The 16,502-nt window shown below is 39.1% G+C and overlaps 2 protein-coding genes across 2 annotated transcripts in view; both read right to left on the reverse strand.

Annotated features, from left to right (window-relative positions):
• Window positions 1-8,100, reverse strand: part of LOC139176526 (complement factor H-like) — a 44,897-nt gene extending 36,797 nt beyond the window's left edge. The window contains exons 1-5 of the mRNA XM_070768848.1: window positions 7,848-8,100; window positions 5,789-5,965; window positions 1,535-1,711; window positions 460-645; window positions 172-351 (exon numbers count right to left, since the gene is read on the reverse strand). Of these exons, the coding sequence (XP_070624949.1) occupies window positions 172-351; window positions 460-645; window positions 1,535-1,711; window positions 5,789-5,965; window positions 7,848-8,085 (958 nt within the window). The 5' untranslated portion in view covers window positions 8,086-8,100. The remainder of the gene's footprint in view (window positions 1-171; window positions 352-459; window positions 646-1,534; window positions 1,712-5,788; window positions 5,966-7,847) is intronic.
• Window positions 1-16,502, reverse strand: part of LOC109570108 (complement factor H-like) — a 377,373-nt gene that overhangs the window by 322,076 nt on the left and 38,795 nt on the right. The window lies entirely within an intron of this gene.

A 16,502-nucleotide genomic window follows, 5' to 3' on the forward strand; every position in this document is an offset into this window, starting at 1 on the left:
GGATAAAATTCTATTGCTAGTTTATATTTTTCCTCTTCAACACATATTGGACTATAAAAATCAAATGTTTGGGATCATTATATTTTAAGATCTGACATTCTCAAGGATAACTCTAAATTTCAACAGAATGGCTGCAAATACTAAAGGTCAATTTGAGATGTGTATTCTGACCAATGCACTGAGGAGGCTGGGTCCACTCTCCACTAATACACGTGATAAATCTGGGTCCAATCATTGTAAATGCTTCTCTGCAACTGAACTCAACCGAGTCTCCATGGTGATAGGGAGGGACAGAAGGCTTGACATCGCCGTGATCAAGGTCAGGTATATTTCCACAGGTACGCTCCTCCTCTGAAAATCCACAAATATATTTGTCTTTAAAATATTATTTAAATGTGTATATGGATACAAATAAGAGTAATGATTTACCTTGAAATATTACTACTTTCAATACATTACCAATACACACAGGTAAAGCTGTCCATTCTCCATCAACACACTGAATTTTATGAGAACCCTTCATCAGAAATTTGGGGTTGCAAGCATATTCCACAACCTCATTGTGTGCATATTCTTCTTTGTGTATTTCTTTCCTTTTCCCATTAGGAAGTTCAGGAGGTAGAGCACAGGACTTAACTTTCTTTACTGTAGAAATATTGCATAAATTATGGTAACATTGTGTCTTATAACTGAAAAATCCAGCTAATGCAGAAATGGATTTCTCTAAATGATCTTTTATTTGTTATATAATTTATTTTAGCATTCTTAAACGATGAAAAAAGAATAGTGTTTACTGATTCTGTTACTCATCTTGAACTAGTATATTGAAGTCTATGTATGCTCAGAAAGCATGTTCATTATCCAGACATGTTAAATAAATATGCAAACCAGTTACTCAACCTGGGAGTATAAATTACAGCAATACTTTTATTCCACAGAAACACTGTGTGAAAACTTTTTGAAAAAAATATCATTTGAGAGAAGCATTTGAAAAGTTTAACTTTGATTCATATGATTTGATACATGTGACTGAACTGATTTTAAGTTACTTGAACACTCTTTAGATATACTTGAGGACACTAGATGTAAAGCCCACAGTATATAAACTCTCCAATATTAATGGTGGAATTGCAGGAAAAAGGAAAACTAACAAGAAATCCTGCCAGTGTCAGGTTCCTCATGCATTTATGTGGATTCTCCACCACATATTTCAAGAAGCACCTGAAGGTTAATTTCTTAAAGAAGGAAAACTGAGGTATACCCAGCACATATCCTTGGTGGGTCATTCAGTCGTGTCCGGCTCTGTGTAACCCCATAGACAGCAGCCCACCACGCTTCTCTGTCCCTGGGATTATCCAGGCAAGAATACTGGAGTGGGTTGCCGTTTCCTTCTCCACCTTGGTGGGTATGTCTCTGCCTTAATCATTAGACTATAGATGCACTGAAAGTGGACAGAAAATTAAGGGAGGGAAATAAAAAGGTTGATATCTGAAATCTCAACTCTTGCTCCAACAACTGTCAGATAAATATTTACCTTTACACGTTGGAAGTTTAGGGGACCATCCAAAGTGGTAGCACTGAACTGAATCTGCTCCAACCATAATACGGCCTTGACTGCAGGAGAATTTCAGCACATCTCCAACTTTATATGTTTCTTTCCTGGGATAAGCATTTAAGTATGTATCCATTTCAGGAATACTGCATTCTCTTTCTATCAAAAAAGATAAATAATTGAGTGAGAATATTTAACCATTGCAAAATAAATATTATTTGTGTAACATAAAACGAGGTGCTGGATACTGCATACACAGAACACACATTAATGCTCTTCCTTGAAAAACATTACATGTTAGGTTTTATACATCCTCTGCACTCATCTGGGATTTTGAGAAATATTAAGGTATTGAGCAGCAACATATATGCCTGATAATTTATTTGTAAAGTCAACTTGTTAGTACTGGATCTGATTTTATCACTGACATTTACAAAATATAATGCTACTTTTTTGGTCTCAAAATGTAGAAATATTCTCTCAGAATAAAAATACACAATTTTAAAACTGAATATAAATGAAAAAATGGTATTATAAAAAATATAACTGGGAAACTAGAACACACAAGAGAGACATTTCTCTTATATTTGAGTTACAGGTACATTAAAAATCACTTAATTTTATCTACAAGTATAGAAATCAAACTGAAACATGAAACAAAATGAGTAAACATGTTCAAGGTCACATAGGCATATTCTAGGTGTCTTGATTATGTATATGACAACACAAACATCTAATCTTATTGTACCTATAAATGAGCTTAACTATTAATATATGTTTAATTATTCTGATTCATTTTAAAAATGTATAAACTTATCATTGAAAATGTGTAAAATCTATGAAATTTGTGACATTGCTGTGTGTGGATTAGTCGCTCCCTTGTGTCTGACCCTTTGTGACCCCGTGGAGTATAGCTGGCCAGGCTCTCTGCCCATGGAATTCTCCGGGCAAGAATACTGGAGTGGGTAGTCATTCCCTTGTCTAGGGGATCTTCCTAACCAAGGGATCAAACCCAGGTCTCCCTCATTGTAGGCAGATTCTTTACCATCTGAGCCACCAGGGATTGCTACATATTATCAAAAATTTCATTATTCTTTATTTGGAATCTTCCTATTGCTAAATCATTTTTAAACTTCTCAATTGGAATTTAAGAATTAGAATCTCACCAAAAAGTAGAATCATACTATCTAAAATTCTTCAAACATTATCATAAAATTATACATAAGCTAACTAGTTTTACAAGTAATGCCCCCTCTCCCCAAAATCAATGTTTGTTCCTGCTTTTTTGTTGTTGTTCTTTGTTTCTGTTTCTGCTTTTTTTTTTTTTTTTATGTTGAGTTTTGTAGCTTAGATGAGAGGTTACTACTGATGAGAATCATTGGGTTTCCTTTCCTAAAATTCTATTCCAAACTTCCACATAGCAATACTTCTGTTGGTATGTGACTTTGTTTACATATTTTATGTTTATCTTATGTAAAATTCCTATTTTATCATACTGTGTTAAATATTGCTTTAACAACAACAAAAAGGTCTTGGCATTAGGCTGTTTTCCAACTGCTGTCTTCCAATAGAGTGACTGTAAGAAAGACATGATCATGTTAAAAGCCTTTCCCTTTACTTAGAATTGTTATTAGCTCAGTTGTGTCCATCTCTTTGTGATTCCCTGACTGCAGCTCGCCAAAATTCCATGGAATTCTTCAGGCAAAAATATTGCAGTGGGTTGCCATTCCCTTCTCTAAGGGATCTTCCTAACCCAGGGATCAAATCCAGGTCCCCCGCAATGCAAGTGGATATTTTACTGTCAGGTGGCTCAGAAATTTTGAAAGTGAAATTGTAGTCTCTCAGGTATGTCTCTTTTTGACCCTATGGATTATAGCCCTCCAGACTCCTCTGTCTGTGGAATTCTTCAGGCAAGAATACTGCAGAGGGTTGCCATTCCCTTCTCCAAGGAATCTTCCTGACCCAGGGATTGAACCCAAGTCTCCTGCATTGCAGGCAGATTCTTTACCATCTCATCTTTTTAAAATAAGCCAATTGCTTTGCTGCCATGGCTGCCGCAAAGGCTTGTGCCTCTGCTGACGAATGGTTTCTAGGCTTTCTTTGCATAGACGTCTTCCTACATAAACTTGACCCGCAGTCCCTCCTACTTTCTAAGCACTTGGATTCTTTTGTTCTTAGAATACACTTATTGGATTAATATAATAGAAATATTTTTACTTTTTGGTTCATTATTTGCCTTAACTCATCTTTTTATTTTTTTCATACTGGCATGAAAGCTCTTGAAAGACATACCACCGTCCCCCACTGTATCCTTCACAATTACTCTTAGGCAACTTCTGGCATATATTAGGTGCTTGCTGACAGCCTGAAAGTGAAATTTGGGCTCTGGACACTGTTGAACAAGCCTGGCCTGTTCCTCTAACAAGCTTCCCCTGTGTGTCTATCTGAAATCTCTATCCTGAACCTCTTGTTCTCTGTCACAACCAAGCCTTTTCAAAGAGTTATGTCCACATGATGTATTGCATTTCTTACTAATAATTTATTTAGCAGGTTCTAAGTAGGTTTTCCCCTGTCTACTCCATCTGAAAATGTCTCTCTCACAATTAATGTTGGCACCACATTTTTAGTCTTTTAACCTGGCTTATTAACTGAATTAGAAGTATTCATTAGTGTAACTATTCTAATGTAATTAGTTTACAATTTCCTTGATTAAACTGTATGGCAGGCATTATGACAAGTGTATATGAATAATTTATTTTAATAACTAAAAGATCTTTTGAAATATTAGAACATTTGTAGATATTAAATCATTTTACAGACTCAGAGGAGTGAATAAACCTTCAAACAGGTTGTTGCCCTTAGATTCATACTTAGCAAATGGTGGAATTGGATATAGAACCATTTCAGGCTGATTCCATAGAAATTACTATTAGTCAGTTTATTATCCCTTGCTCTTAAAGCATTTTACTCTGTCCAATCTATGCAACATTCATTCTGACATTTTTTTCTCCTAAATTCTCTGGGTCCTCCTTTCTTTCTGTCCACTTTGCCATCTATTCTTCTGTCAGACACCTCAGTGTTGGAAGCTTCAGGACTCAGTCTTGAGCTGTCTTCTATTTTCATTCTACATTCTTTTCTAATCTGATGTCATAATTTAGAGAGTGATAATCTCATGTGGGTATCTCCTGCTTAAACCTATGCATTCAACACTACAGTTGATGTATCCAATGTTTATGGTCCCCATTGGCCCAATCACAATGTGTTCAGGTCAAAGTTGTGATGCTCTTGCAAGAGTGTTCTTTCTCCTGCCAGTACCACGTACAAAGTCATTTCCATTTGCTTGCTTGCTTATGAGAAAATGGTATTCAAAACATGAGTCCCTTCAACTTTTGCTCTTTCTGACAACCAACATTTAGCAACATTATGTGCATTTATTACCAGGAGAATATATCCCAAATCTATTCTCTGCTCTGAATCACTTCAGCCAAGAATTTATCTAATCCCCACACTTTTTCACCCCACATGGTTTCTTGAATCTTCTCTTGTCCATCATAAGCACAGCATACAGAAAACTCCACAAATGGCCTTCAAAAATCCAAATAAAATTATATCATTCCTTTTCTTAAAATTCCCTATGGCTTTTCATGAATCATAAAATCAATCAATGTTATTTTGCCTTGAAATAACCCAGCTCATCTTTCCTTTGCCTCATATCAGCTTTAGCTCATTAAATCTTCTCTCATTCAGTAGAATCCGCCCACCTTCATATTTTCCAAATATTACCTTGCTGCCAAAGTTTGCACATAACTCTTCCCTTGACTTGGGACACTCAACATCCACTCAGCTTACCAGAGACTGAAGCCCTATTTTCAACCCTGGAAAAAACACATCTGATTGGCAAAATAAAAGAGATCCATGTCATTGTCCTCAGAACTTGTCCAAGTCAGAAAATAAAAAGCACCTGTCAAAACCTGCAGAAGTTAACATTCAAGGTAGGAGGTATAAGCAGACACTTACAAGCAAATACTTGAACAGGTTGCAAGACCCTGTCATTTTGTATTGAGTGAGTCATTGGACTTTAAAACTTCCCCTCCTTCCAGTTTACATTAAAGTAGAAGGAAGCATCATTCCTTAAAGATGATTCTAGATCTGTGTAATTTGGTACAAATAAAACACTTCTGACAATTACTGTTAAATTTTGCTTATCTCTAAGAACATCTGGAAAAGAGTGCTTACCATAGCATGCAGCTTTATCAGACCAGCCGTCTTGACCACATACTATGGAGCCTGTGGTACGTCCATCTCGGTTCTCATACCCATCAACACATTCGTAGTCCAGCCTGTCGTTCAGCCTGAACCACATGCCATCACTTTTGACTCTGGCCTTCTCAAATACTGGCCTGTCACAGGATTCTAAGGGATAATGGGATTTTGATTTTATTTCTAATATTATTTAGTGGGCAATTTGATTGAGTTTCATCTCAAGGGAAAAGGGCTTCACCAATTAGTATGTACAAATCATAAAAAATTAGCCAACCATGCCAGTGATATATCACTGTCCTGAAATAATTACTCAAAGTGAAAACAAGTGTATTTTTATGCAACATTTTTCTCAACACTTAATGTTCCTGAATTATTTACGTTATGAACATGTTCCTCAGTTGCTGTACTTGTGCATTTTTTTCCAAAGCTAGTATTAAAATAAGCCATTACAGAAGTATTATACTATTTTCATAACAGCATTTTCCTAATTAATATGCCAAATTAATTAGCAGTTGTGACATATTTGCCAGAGAAAACTTCAATGAAAAGAAGTAATTTTCAAAAGGCAAGTTAATTTTTTAAAGATGCTATAAAATTTTTAAAATTCACATGCTGATTTTCCTTTTCCAACTATATCTCTAATGGTTGTATATTATTTTATACTTATCGAGGTTGAATACAGACATAATTTTATTATTTATAGCTATTTATAAGAAAATATGTTAACAAACAATCTGTTTTCACTAACACCATGCTGCTGCTGCTGCTAAGTCGCTCCAGTCGTGTCCAACTCTGTGCGACCCCATAGACGGCAGCCCACCAGGCTCCCCCGTCCCTAGGATTCTCCAAGCAAGAACACTGGAGTGGGTTGCCATTTCCTTCTCCAATGCAAGAAAGTGAAAAGTGAAAGTGAAGTCGCTCAGTCATGTCCGACTCCTAGCGATCCCACGGACTGCAGCCCACCAGGCTCCTCCATCCAGGGGATTTTCCAGGCAAGAGTACTGGAGTGGGGTGCCACTGCCTTCTCCTCACTAACACCATAGACTGATGTTAATAGTTTAAATAATTTACTTCAAACTTCATAATGTATTAAAGCAAAATTATACTAGTAAAATATAATAACAGAGATATTTTTCATAAAAAGAGTGTTAGAATGGAAAACTGTCATATATTAAAATAAAATAAGTTTGATATGTGAAACTTTTTTCATTTTGAGGGTGTAGTGCCTGTAGCAAGTATAGACACTGGAAGAAATAAAATGAAAACAGTAGAAAGGGATATTATAAATACCCACTTCACCTAAAGTGAATATGTAAAATATCACTTCAAAAATATCAGTGTGTAGCTTTGGGATGAATAAAACAAACTCATTAATTGTTCTTAGAAAATCTTCATAAACATCTATGTGTTGCTACAAGAAAAACCTTCAGCACAGCAGAATTTGGTCCTGTCTAGAAGTGTTTCTCTGTCTCCACTAACTAGATGTTTATGAAGATTTCCTAAGAGAGAATTTTTCACAAGGATATCTATCCTAGAGACTCAAACATGAATTATATATCATATTATTTGAAGTTTATGCACTATGGCCTCACATCTTTGCTTAAAAACATAACTTTTAGGCTTAGGAGCAGAGACTCTGGCTTAAGAGTCCCCTAAAATAAAAGCAGATGCAATCAGCACAAAGGTCTCAACTGAAAATAAATGAATTTATCCTGGAAGAGAGGTAAGGCTCTTAGCAAAATTAGATTTTAGTCACAGGATGTTTTAAAGTGACAAAACGTTGAACTAAATAGTACAATGATATTCTACTCCACTAGTAATTAATCATTAAAGGCAAAAAAAAAAAAGATACATTTTTCAAAGCTTTGTAATTGATCTTTTCAAATACAGCCATGGAACCACAAAACACTTCATATGACCCTGCCCCAGCAAAAAAATTAAAAAAAGAAAGAAAAAAGGACAAAAGAACAAAGTTAATACTTCTGTATAGTTATCATCAAGATAAAGAATACTAAGATAATGAATTACTTACTAATGCATACAGGTTGAGCTGACCATCCATTTTTCAGACATGTAATTAACCCTGATGTCTTACCATCTGCTGTTACATATCCTGGTTTACACTTATATTCTGTTTGTTTATTTAGGGGATATGTAAAGGTAGATTCAGACAAAAATCCATTCTCAATCCTTATATTGGATTTTGAACATGTTTCTAAAAGGGAGAAAGCATAAAGAAAAGGTAAGCATATATTTGATACACATTTCATAAGGACCCAAATAACGTAATGATACAAAAAAGGGGAGTCACTTATGACTATAAACCAAGAAAACTTCTAATCATTTAAGGTCGTGTGTAAGAGAAAAAAAAAACAAAACAAAACTATGAGTTTCCAAAGATATTAAACCAAAACACTTGATTTCTGTTTTCTATAACAAAGCAAGATTTAAAATACTCCAAATTCCTTCTAGGAAATTATTAGAAATCTGTTTGTCTAAAGGATCTGGAATCCCACAGCACGTCAGAAATCTTTTAGCAATGGGTTTCCTTTCCTGGGACTTGTTGAAAGTATTGTCTGGATCTCTTACACAACCCAGAACACAGATCAGGTGACGATCACAGAATCTTCCACCATTGTTACCCCAGCCTTTGTCTCTGAGAATTTGAAATGCTGTCATCAAAACTGGGTGCTTAAAGCCATATCAGTACATGGAGTTCAATGAAGATGACAAAGATGAATACATCCATTCCTTTTACTAAGGACAAAATATTGATCCTTCAAACCATGAATAACTAAACTTGGAAAAGTACAATTCTGTCACCTACTAGACATCTTCATAGAATTCAGCTAATTTTTTTAGTACTTCACGGATAAAGAAGAAATCAAAAGAGAAAACTGAATATTTTGAATTGAATGAAAATAAAACCATGATAATTAAAGTCTTATATGATTTATGAGATACACAAAAGTGTGCTGAGGGGAATTTTAAAATTACATAGCAATAATAGTAATGATAAAGATGAAAATCAATAATTGCTTTTCCTTAAAACTGAAAATAGAAAAGCAAACAAGCCCAACACATACAATTTGGAAACACTGCAGTGATATTAGTAAGAGAGTGGAATAGGCCATCTTGACCTCTCCTTCCCTCCACAGACACACTGAATTAACAACTATGTGTGTATCAGCGCCTTCGATTCAAAATAGAAACAGTAGATGAGAAGTTCTGCATTCAAGGCAAGTGAGAAAATGCCAAAATCCTAAGTGGCAGGGAAAACTAAGACACATTCCTGCAATAAAATCCATGCAGCAGAGGACCATACAATTTGAAGGGAACACTCAACTCCCAGCTTCTCCTGGAGGAGCAAGGAGTTTGATCCACAATCTAGATCTCTGATTTTGCAAATGCTAGTCCAGGGTCCAGCTTCCAATTTACCTGGCTCTGGGAGGCCTAGGATTTCCAATCTCCTAGGATAACAGAAATGAAGTGGCAGTTATGAATCTGTACCAGCACTTGTCACAGGTCTTCCCTTAGCTTAATGAAGAGTGAGCAACTCCCAGTTTCTCCATGGAAGGAATGAGATAGCACATCTGGACACTCATCTTTTCCAGCTCTGCCTGAGGAATTGGCTTCTAACTAACCTGTCCTTGAGAGCTGATGAAACCCAAAATTTTCATTTGTGCCTGGGGACTACAGAGAGCTAAATCATGGTGCAGAAGGCACAGGGTTTGAAGTAGCATGCAGGCATTTGCCACAGCTCCTCTCCCCAGTTCAGTGCACAGTGAGCTAGGTGATAAACTCCAATTGCCTGTTTCACCAAGTATTCTGACTTGTAGATCACTGCATACTCTCAAATCCTGGAGAAGGCTGACTACAAACTCAGAAGTTTGGATGAGCAGAGAGGTTAGAGAGGTAACCAAAATTCTGGCCAAGCTGATTGAAAAGGCTGAATTTTGGAAAGGTTCTACTACTGAGGCCAATCTGTGAAGACTAGGACAAGTGGATGTTTAGTCTAATGCACAGATATCAACACAGAGAGTCAAGAAAAATGATCAACTGAGAAGTATGTTCAAATGAGAATAACAAGATATCCATTGCTTTTTATCCTGACCCAACAACAGAAGTTTGACACCGCCCACAGCAATCCTGACTTGGAGTGAGGTGTGGGCTCTATACCATACACTGAGACCCACGATGGCGGAAGAGTACATCTCTCTCCACGGATACATCAGGAATACACCTCCAGACACAGAAGATCCTGCAGAACGCCAGCTGAGAACCTGACCGCTGGAAAAGAATATATAGAACCAGGCAACATTCAGCAGGACAAAGGAAGCAGGGCAAAAAAAAGAGGACAGTGAGTAGAACTGGATCTGCATCTGGGGTTGGGAACTGAAGCAGGGACAGAGCTGCATGGGAGGGCAAATGTTTGCGACAGAGGTGAAGCACTGAGACTGTTGGAGAGTGAAGCAGCTGACCAGTGAGAGTCTGAATGGAATGAGGATCACACAGACAATCCTTGCCACAGCTGTACCTACACCAGACAGGGATGCAAGTCCCCTAGAAAGTGCTTCAGGCTGGAGATGGAACATAGCGATTGGATTGACTGAAGGGAGATGGTGTGAAGGAACCTGAGAGAGGAGAGCGCAGTGGGAACCTGGAGGCAGGGTGATACTGCTGAGTCACACACTGAGGGTGCAGCCATCTCTATAGCCTCTCTCTCTGCACATATCAGCACCAGACAGCTGAAACAACACAGGGAGGGTGGCCCTTTAAGGACCTGAAGTGCAAAGTAACACAGAAGGACTCCAGCCAGGGTGATCTTTAAGTCCCTGATACGATGAACAACAGACAGTGACCCCAAGTGGGGGGCCTGTAAGCGCCTGAAGGGGTCAAGCAACAGAGAAGGACCAGCCAAAGAGGCCGTCTGATGGCCAGGTGCCAGAAGCTAGGAAACGACTCTAATAGGACCATCACTTCTACAGCTGAGTCAGTTGGTTTCCCTGCATGCTTGGCACTGCCAGGGTTCCCAAAATTCAAGCAGCTGTGTCACCTCCATGCTCAATCCTCACTGGGCAGAGCTGTCAGAAGCTAGAAAAATCCCTAATAGTCACATACCTCCTGTGACAATAGCCACAGCTAAGTATCCGGTGTTTTCATGGTCCCCATTATCCAAGCTCCTGTGTCACTCCCTAGCTCAATCCCACAAAGACAGAGTAACCAGAGGCTACAAAAACCCTAAGGGCATCATATTTCCTGCTTTCCTACCCAGTGGCTCCCCTTAGTACCTGGTACTGCCAGGGCTCCTGCAATCCAAGCAACTGCACCACCTCCAAATTCAGTCCTCCCTGGGGCACACCCAAGTCCTCCAGGGAAGCCTCAGGAGTAAACTCCTGTGGACGAGTCACATGCAAAGGTGGAGATAAAACCACAAGTGAAATCCAGGGGCAGGTGTCTAAGGAATAGAACCAAAACATTCCCACCAGTGGTACAAGCTGAAGATTGAATCCGCATAATCACCTGGCAGACTTTGTATCTATGGAATATATAAAGGACAATGAGAGTTCCTACAAAAGAAAACACACTGGCACTGGCAGATGTGGACATCAGAGCAAGAACATGCAAGAGTAGGACCAGATTAGAGTCTGAGCTGTGGCCACAACAGGTAAGAGACCAGCCCAGAACTGGAGGGCATCCTAGGGAGGTGAGGTAGACTGTGACTCACATTGAGGAAAAGGATGCTGACAGATGATCCAAGAAAAATATTTATTATTCTTATATTTTAATTTATTTAGTAGTTGCTACTGGGTTTTTTAATTTTTACTTGTTTTTTGCTCTCTGTTGTTGTAGCTGTTGATTTTAATACTACAATTAAATCTATTTACACTTTTGAGAAAATTTTTTAACCACACATTTAATTTCCTTTAAATACTTCTGCCTCTACATTGGTCTTTTGTGGTTTTGAGGGTTGTTTTCCTCTTTAATTTTCAAAGCTTTAAAAAAATTATTATCACTATTTTTCCACATATATTCTTTTGCTTGCTTTTCTTATTCTTTTTCTGTTGTTGTTTTTCTTTAATATATGTAAAACTTCTTTGTCTACCTCTATTTAAATTTGCTTTTCTAGCCTTTCTTTCTTTTTTTCCTTTTCTCACTTTTCCTCATTATGTTCATTAGTCTGTTTGCTTTAGTTGTTTTATTCCCCAGTTGACCTATGGCTTTGGTTTTGTTTTCCAGTTTACGCTTTTAGTCAGATTTGTTAATAACTAGTTGATATCATTCTTACTTTCCTATGCTCACTGAATCAATCTCTTCTACTTTTTTTTTTTTTTCACTGTTTTGGTTTTGTTTATGTGTGTATATTTCCCATGTTTTTGTTAGTACTTGCCTGATTTTGTATCTGCCATTTGTCTGAGGTTTGTAGTCCATTTCTTGTTTTACTGTGTTTGTTTTATCCCCTTTAATGCCATTACAAACCACCTGTGGTATCTCACTTCCCTGGTCAGAGATCAGGCCCAGAGCCTTTGCAGTGGGAGCACTGACAGACTCTAGCCTGCCATAAAACTCCTAACCCCAGGGAGTATTTATTAGTGAGAAGTCCCATAAAGGCCTCCACTTGTCTACACCTGGCATCACCCAACTGCCAGCAGCACCCAGTGTAGGATGCCTCACCCAAACAACAAACAAGATAAAAACACAAACCCAGTCATCAGTAAACAGGATTGCCACCTCATACAGCCCTGCCCATCAGAAGGAAAAAAAAAAAAAAAAAACTTACTCCTTTCACCAGAGTACAAACAAAGGTCACACCAAAAAGAAGCCTACACAAACCACTGGCACAACCTTACACAGCAAGGGCAGAAACCAAAAGGAAGGAGGAATTCGACCTGAAAGCCTGAGAAAAGGAGACATCAAATGCAACAAAGAAAAAAAGAAAAAAAAGAAAAGGTACAAAAAATATTGCTCAATAAAGGAACAAACTAGAAGCACACAAGACCAAAAAAAAAAAAAACGCTAAGAGGAAATAGTTCAAATACCTGAAAAAAAATTCAGAATAATGATGGTAAAGATGTTCCAAAACCTTGAAAATAGAAGGCATAAAATGCCAAAAAGCAATCAACACAATTAACACAATTACCAAGGATATAGAAGAAATAAAGAATAAACAAAGAAAGATGAATAACACAATTACTGATATTAAAAATACTATAGAAGGAAACAATAAGAGATTAACTGAAGGAGAAGAATGGAACAGTGAGCTGGAAGATAGAATGGTTGAAATAGTTGCTGATGAGCAGAATAAAGCAAAAAAAATAAAAATAATTGAGGAGAGCTTCAGAGACCTCTGGGACAGTATTAAACACACCAACATTTGAGCTATAGAGGTCCCAAAGGAAGAAGAGAAAAAGAAAGGCACTGAGAATTTTTTTTGAAGATACTATAGTTGAAAACCTTCCCAGCATGGGAAAGGAAATAGTCAATCAAGTTCAAGAAGCACGGAGAGTCCAATACAGGATAAATCCAAGCAGAAACATGTCAAGACACATACTAACCAATAGAAATTAAACACAAGGAAAGAATATTAAGAGCAGCAAGGGAAAAGCAACAAGTAACACACAAGGGAAAAGCATTCAATTAACAGCTGATGTTTCAGCAGAAATCCTACAGGCCAGAAAGGAATGGCAGGATATATTTAAAGTACTGAAAGGGGAAAATCTACAAGCAAGATTACTTTACCTGGCAAGGATTTCATTCAAAATTGATGGAAAATTAAAACCTTTACAGACAAGCAGTAGTTAAGAGATTTTAGCACCACCAAACCAGCTTTACAACATATATTAAAGAGACATACAGGCAATAAGCATAAGACAAAGGAAAGACCTACAAAAAACCCAAAACAATTAAGAAAATGCTAAGTGGGGAGCGGTCTTAAGATGGCGGAGGCATAGGACGGGGAGATCACTTTCTCCCCCAAAAATTCATCAAAAGATCATTTAAATGCTGAACAACTTCCCCAAAACAACTTCTGAACACTGGTGGAGGACACCAGGCACCCAGAAAGGTAGCCCATTCTCTTCCAAAGGAGATAGGACAAAATATAAATGCCAAAAAGAGAGACAAAAGAGTTAGGGACAGAGACCAGTCCTGGGGAGGGAGTCGTGAAGGGGTAGAAGTTTCCAAACACCAGGAAACCCTCTCACCAGTGGGTCTGTGGGGAGTTTTAGAATCTCAGAGGGCAACATAAAGTGAAAGAAAGAAAGAAAGTGAACTCACTCAGTTGTGTCCGACACTTTGCGACCCTATGAACTGTAGCCTACCAGGGTCCTCTGTCCATGGGATTTTCCAGGCAAGAATACTGGAGCGGGTTGCCATTTCCTTCTCCAAGGGATCTTCCCTACCCAGGGATTGAACCCAGGTCTCCCACATTGCGGCCAGATGCTTTAACCTCTGAGCCACCAGGAAGAGGGCAACATAACAGGGAGGGGCGGAGGGGGGGAAAACACAGAACATGTGCCTTAACCAAAACTCCAAGTGGAGAAATAGCTCAGATGCTCACGTCTGCCACCAGCAAGTGGGGGAGGCACTGTTGCATTGCTTAGGGTTAAGGACCAGTCCTGAATGCCCTGAGGACAATCTGAGGGAGCTAACGTGAGATAGCAACCCAAACTGTAGGACAGACAGAGAGAGAGAGGGGAAAAAGAGAGAGAGAGAGAGAAAGAAAAGCTCTAACCTAAGCCACATCCTGGCCCGCTCACAGAACAAAGTATTGATCAAATGCCAAAGGAGAGCTAGCAGGCTGCCTACCGGCTCCTCCCCAACATCGGAGGCAGAGAGGCAGGCAGGCGACAGCCAGAGCTGGAAGGCGAGGGGCAACTTTGGCCCCAGAGATGGCATCCTCCACCAAAGTGGGAGCAGGCTCCCAGTTGCAAACCACGTATTCCTGGGATATTGGACGGTTGACATCTGCCAGGAGGGTTGCAACCTGAGATCAGCCCCCAAGAGGAGACACACAGCACACCTGTGACGGTGCTCTTATGGCACACCCAGTAAACCGAGCGACTGGGACCAGAGAGGTGATAAGACCCACTGCACACCTGGGACAGTGTGCTCTCCAAGCACCTGGTTGCCTGAGCTCCTGAGACCTGGGAAGGGCACAAAATGCAGGCCCAGCCGAGGCTATGCCTTTGTGGAGAACCTGAACCTGAGCAGCTTAGACCTGGGAAGTGCACGCAACATAGGGCCCGCTTTGGAAAGTTCCCCTTCGAAGCAACCTGGAGTCTGAGCAGTGTAGACAGGGAAAGCACAGGCACCATGAGCTAGGGCAACCCAGTGTGGTCCATACACTGTGAGCACTCCCCACACACACCAGTGATATTTGTTTGCAGTATTCCTCCCTCCACACAGCACGACTGAACAAGTGAACCTAAACAAGTGACCACCTTCGCCCCCTTGCATCAAGGTAGAAATTAGACACTGAAGAGACTTACAAACAGTGGAAGCCAAAATAAACAAGTAACAGGGAACTGCTCTCAAAGTGACAGGCACAACAGATTGAAACCCTGTAGTTAGCATTGACTAAGCACTGGAGGGGGCCTATAGACCTTGAAAAGAAGTATAAGCTGGAACAAGGAACTATCTGAAACTGAACTGACCCCACACTACCCTCAACAGCTCCAGAGAAATTCCTAGATATATTTTTACTATTATCTTTTTTTTTAATTTTTCAGTTCTTTATTACACCTTTAATTTTCATTTTTATAACCTACTATTATCTTGCAAAAAAGACCCTATTTTTAAAGCAAATTTCATATATGTATTTTTTATAATTTGTGATTGGTTTTGTATTTTTAATGTTGTATTTTTCAGAGTCTAACCTCTACTCTAGATTTTTAATCTTTGCTTTTTAGTATCTGTTATCAATTGTGTACCTTTAAGAATCTAATCTTCAGTACCCATTTTTACTTAGGGGTGTGATTACTGGTTTGATTGCTCTCTCCCCTTTTAACTCTCCCTAGTGTCCCCCGGGTCACCTCTATCTCCTCCCTCCCCATACGTTTCTCTACTTAACTGTGAATCTCTCTGGGTGTTCCGGGCTGTGGAGAACACTTAGGGAACTGATACAGGCTAGATTGGTCTCTCCCTTTTGACTGCCCCTCTTCTCCTCATGGACACCTCTATCTCTCTTCTCCCTCTTCTCTTCTCTATTTAATTCCATGAACCTCTCTGGGTGTTCCAGACTGTGGACAGCACATACAGAATTGATTATTGGCTAGACTGCTCTCTCCCCTTTTGATTCCCCTCTTCACCTCCTGGTCACTTCTATCTTCCTCCTCCCTCTTCTCTTCTCCATGTAACTGTGAACCTTTCTGGGTGTCCCTCACTGTGGAGACTCTTTTCACCATTTATCTAGATGTTTTATCAGCAGTGCTGTATGGATGGAGAAGTCTTGAGGCTACTGTAAGATTAAGACTGAAAGCCAGAGGTAAGAGAACACCAGAGAACTCCTGACTCCAGGGAACATTAACCAACAAGAGCACATCCAAAACCCTGCATACCTACACTGAAACCAAGTTCCATCCAAGAGTCAACAAGTTCCAGAGCAAGACATACCATGCTAATTCTCCAGCAACACAGGAACATCGCCCTAAGCTTCAATATACAGGCTGTCCAAAGTCACACCAAA

This window comes from Bos indicus, chromosome 16, assembly GCF_029378745.1.
Source record: "Bos indicus isolate NIAB-ARS_2022 breed Sahiwal x Tharparkar chromosome 16, NIAB-ARS_B.indTharparkar_mat_pri_1.0, whole genome shotgun sequence".
NCBI classification, from domain to species: domain Eukaryota; kingdom Metazoa; phylum Chordata; class Mammalia; order Artiodactyla; family Bovidae; genus Bos; species Bos indicus.